This window comes from Priapulus caudatus, unplaced genomic scaffold, assembly GCF_000485595.1.
Source record: "Priapulus caudatus unplaced genomic scaffold, Priapulus_caudatus-5.0.1 Scaffold1461, whole genome shotgun sequence".
Classification (NCBI taxonomy): Eukaryota; Metazoa; Priapulida; class Priapulimorpha; order Priapulimorphida; family Priapulidae; genus Priapulus; species Priapulus caudatus.
The window spans coordinates 1,855-4,163 of record NW_014578522.1 but is presented as its reverse complement, the minus strand read 5'-3'; the positions used below and the strand labels follow the sequence as shown (position 1 = coordinate 4,163).

The 2,309-nt window shown below is 43.1% G+C and overlaps 1 protein-coding gene across 1 annotated transcript; it reads right to left on the bottom strand.

Moving 5' to 3' along the window:
• Positions 1-267: 267 nt before the first annotated feature.
• Positions 268-1,823, bottom strand: LOC106816711. Its single transcript, XM_014821331.1, has 3 exons — positions 1,734-1,823; positions 668-1,016; positions 268-620 (listed from the first exon to the last, which is right to left on the bottom strand). Exons 1-3 carry the CDS (start codon positions 1,821-1,823, stop codon positions 268-270), a joined length of 792 nt encoding a protein of 263 aa, XP_014676817.1.
• Positions 1,824-2,309: the final 486 nt, after the last annotated feature.

The following is a 2,309-nucleotide window of genomic DNA, read 5'->3' as shown; positions in this document are numbered from 1 at the left end:
CCATTTTAATTTGCTAATGTCTTCGAGGATGTCGTGGACACCAGTCTGCTTTAGTATCCACTGCGTTGTCTTTTTGTCCCTCTAAGTGATATTGAGCATAATTAATTCTTTTGTGAGCTCGTTGCATTGTTCTTAATTTGCAGCTGAGCTTTTTTGTCAGGTTTCATGTCTCTGAACCGTATGTGACTGTTGGTAGTATGCATGCCATCGGTTTCAGACTTTCCTTTTCAGAACCAAGGCGATGTTGGACTTGAAGATGGAGCTAGCTCAGCCGAAGGCCTGCCACCCCAGTTTGATTCTGCGCTTAATCCCTTCTTCTTTCGATGGTGTTACTGAGATGCGTTGACCTAAGTAGATGTAGAGGTCGACCTGCTGGATGGTCTCGTTCTCAACTTTAATCTCAATATCTTCGTCTAGTTTTTCGTTTATCATGACTTGGGTTTTCTTGAAGTTCATGTGGAGGCCGACTGTTTTGCTTGCGTCATTGAGCTCGATGATAATTTCTTGTGATTCTTCCAGGCTGTTAGCAATAAGCAGGATATCGTCAGCCAATCTCAAGTGGCTCAGGTATTCCGCGTCTATCTTGATTCCTCTTGCTTCCCAGTCCAGGTTGCGAAAAACTGATTCAAAGCATGCTGTGAAGAGCTTTGGTGAGATACGGTATCACCTTGGCAGACTCCCTTCTCTAGTTGGAAGGGTTCGGAGTCTTTGTGTAATCGTATAAAGGACCTGCAGTTGTTGTAGATATGCTGGAGGGTGTTGATGTAGACTGGGTTGATTCCCTGTTGTTTGAGGGCTGTGGTGACTGGTGCATTTTCTACAGAATCATAGGCCTTCTTGTAGTCAAGAAAGGCAAGTGCATGGGGTATATTGTATTCTGCGGCTTTCTCAACGAGTTGGTTTAATGTTTGTAGGAGATCGATAGTTGAGTAGCCTTTCCTGAAGCTTGCTTGTTCTCGGGGTTGATTTTCGTCCAGGGTTCTGCTGACTCTATCGGTGATGACTCGTGTGACGATCTTGTAGACACAAGTTAGAAGGCTGATAGCTCTGTAGTTCGCAAGATCTTTTTTGCAGAGCAGGATTATGATTGCGTCATTCCACTCATTTGGGATTCTCCTTTGTTTTAGACAGGTTGTAAAGAGGTTGGCTAGTCTCTATACTATCACATGGTAAATGGCAAACTGCCAACTGTTAACTCCCAAGAACAGAAACCGCACGTGGCTTCCGGGCAAAATGAGTTAGCTATGGCCCTTGAAGAATGCTGTAGATTTCTGCAAAACTTTTAGTACTCAGCTTGACTTCATACATACGTTGCCAGAGGTCACGAATTAACATAAAATAATGTTCTAGGAAAATCAAAGTTCCACATAGGAATTATTCTAAGAAGCCAGGGTCACCAAAACACATTTAAACATACATATGAAGTGCGAACAAACCATTTAAATGTCACAATTTTAATACAATTAATGTGCAAACAAACCAGTTTAGTATTGTGATTAACACAATTATTAGTGATTGTGGTGATTGAAAGCAGTGTGATGAACTTGGGTAGCACAGTGGCAGGGACAGTGCCAGGGGCAATTTATAGCGCATCAATTAAGGTACGGTACTCAACAGTAAATGAATCGGTAGTGGTAAAATTAATTGATCAGCAAAATTATAAAGAAAGAATGCAAATTGGATCAACACTAATAGGGGAATGCCTGCACCACGTAATGCTAAAATGAAGGTACCTGTTTCTTCGACATTGAGCTCATGACCTTGCAGTATGAATCGTCGGACCTCTGCGATGCACCCATCCAAACAAGCCGGCCCCAGTCCATAGTAACGCATTGCTACTCACTGCAACTGAGTGTTAGGTCAACATTGGGTCAGTATATACGCTGATTTTCTTGAACCCTGATTTAGCGCGATCCCGCTTTTTTCGCGGTGACATTTTATGGACCTCAACGATCGCGTTATAACGGGGCTACACTGTAATACAAAGGTTACCAAAGCCTAAAGAAACAAAAAGAAACGTGACAATACATTGTGAAGGTTTGAATTGGTTAATTAAGAGCATACAGGTCTATAGTATAGAGTATTAGGTGGTCACAGTGCAGCGTGAGAAACTAGCGGTCGCCTAGTCCGAGATTCCTCTGACCAATGCCCAAACCGACGATTTTGGTGGTTTTGGTGTGGGTTAGGTTGTGAGGTTTTGTTGTGTGGTTTTCTAACCCACACCAAAACCACCAAAATCGTCGGTGTGGGCATTGGTCAGAGGAATCTCGGACTAGCGGTCGCCCAGTCGCCAGTGGCGATTAGAAAAT

Excerpts from the sequence above, each read along its gene's own strand:
- LOC106816711 (XM_014821331.1), bottom strand. The coding sequence starts at position 1,823 with ATGGACTGGGGCCGGCTTGTTTGGATGGGTGCATCGCAGAGGTCCGAC. Across the intron at positions 1,017-1,733 it reads GCTCAATGTCGAAGAAACAG|ATCGTCACACGAGTCATCAC; the intron begins GTACCTTCATTT and ends TGTGTCTACAAG. Across the intron at positions 621-667 it reads AGAGAAGGGAGTCTGCCAAG|TTTTTCGCAACCTGGACTGG; the intron begins GTGATACCGTAT and ends GCTTTGAATCAG.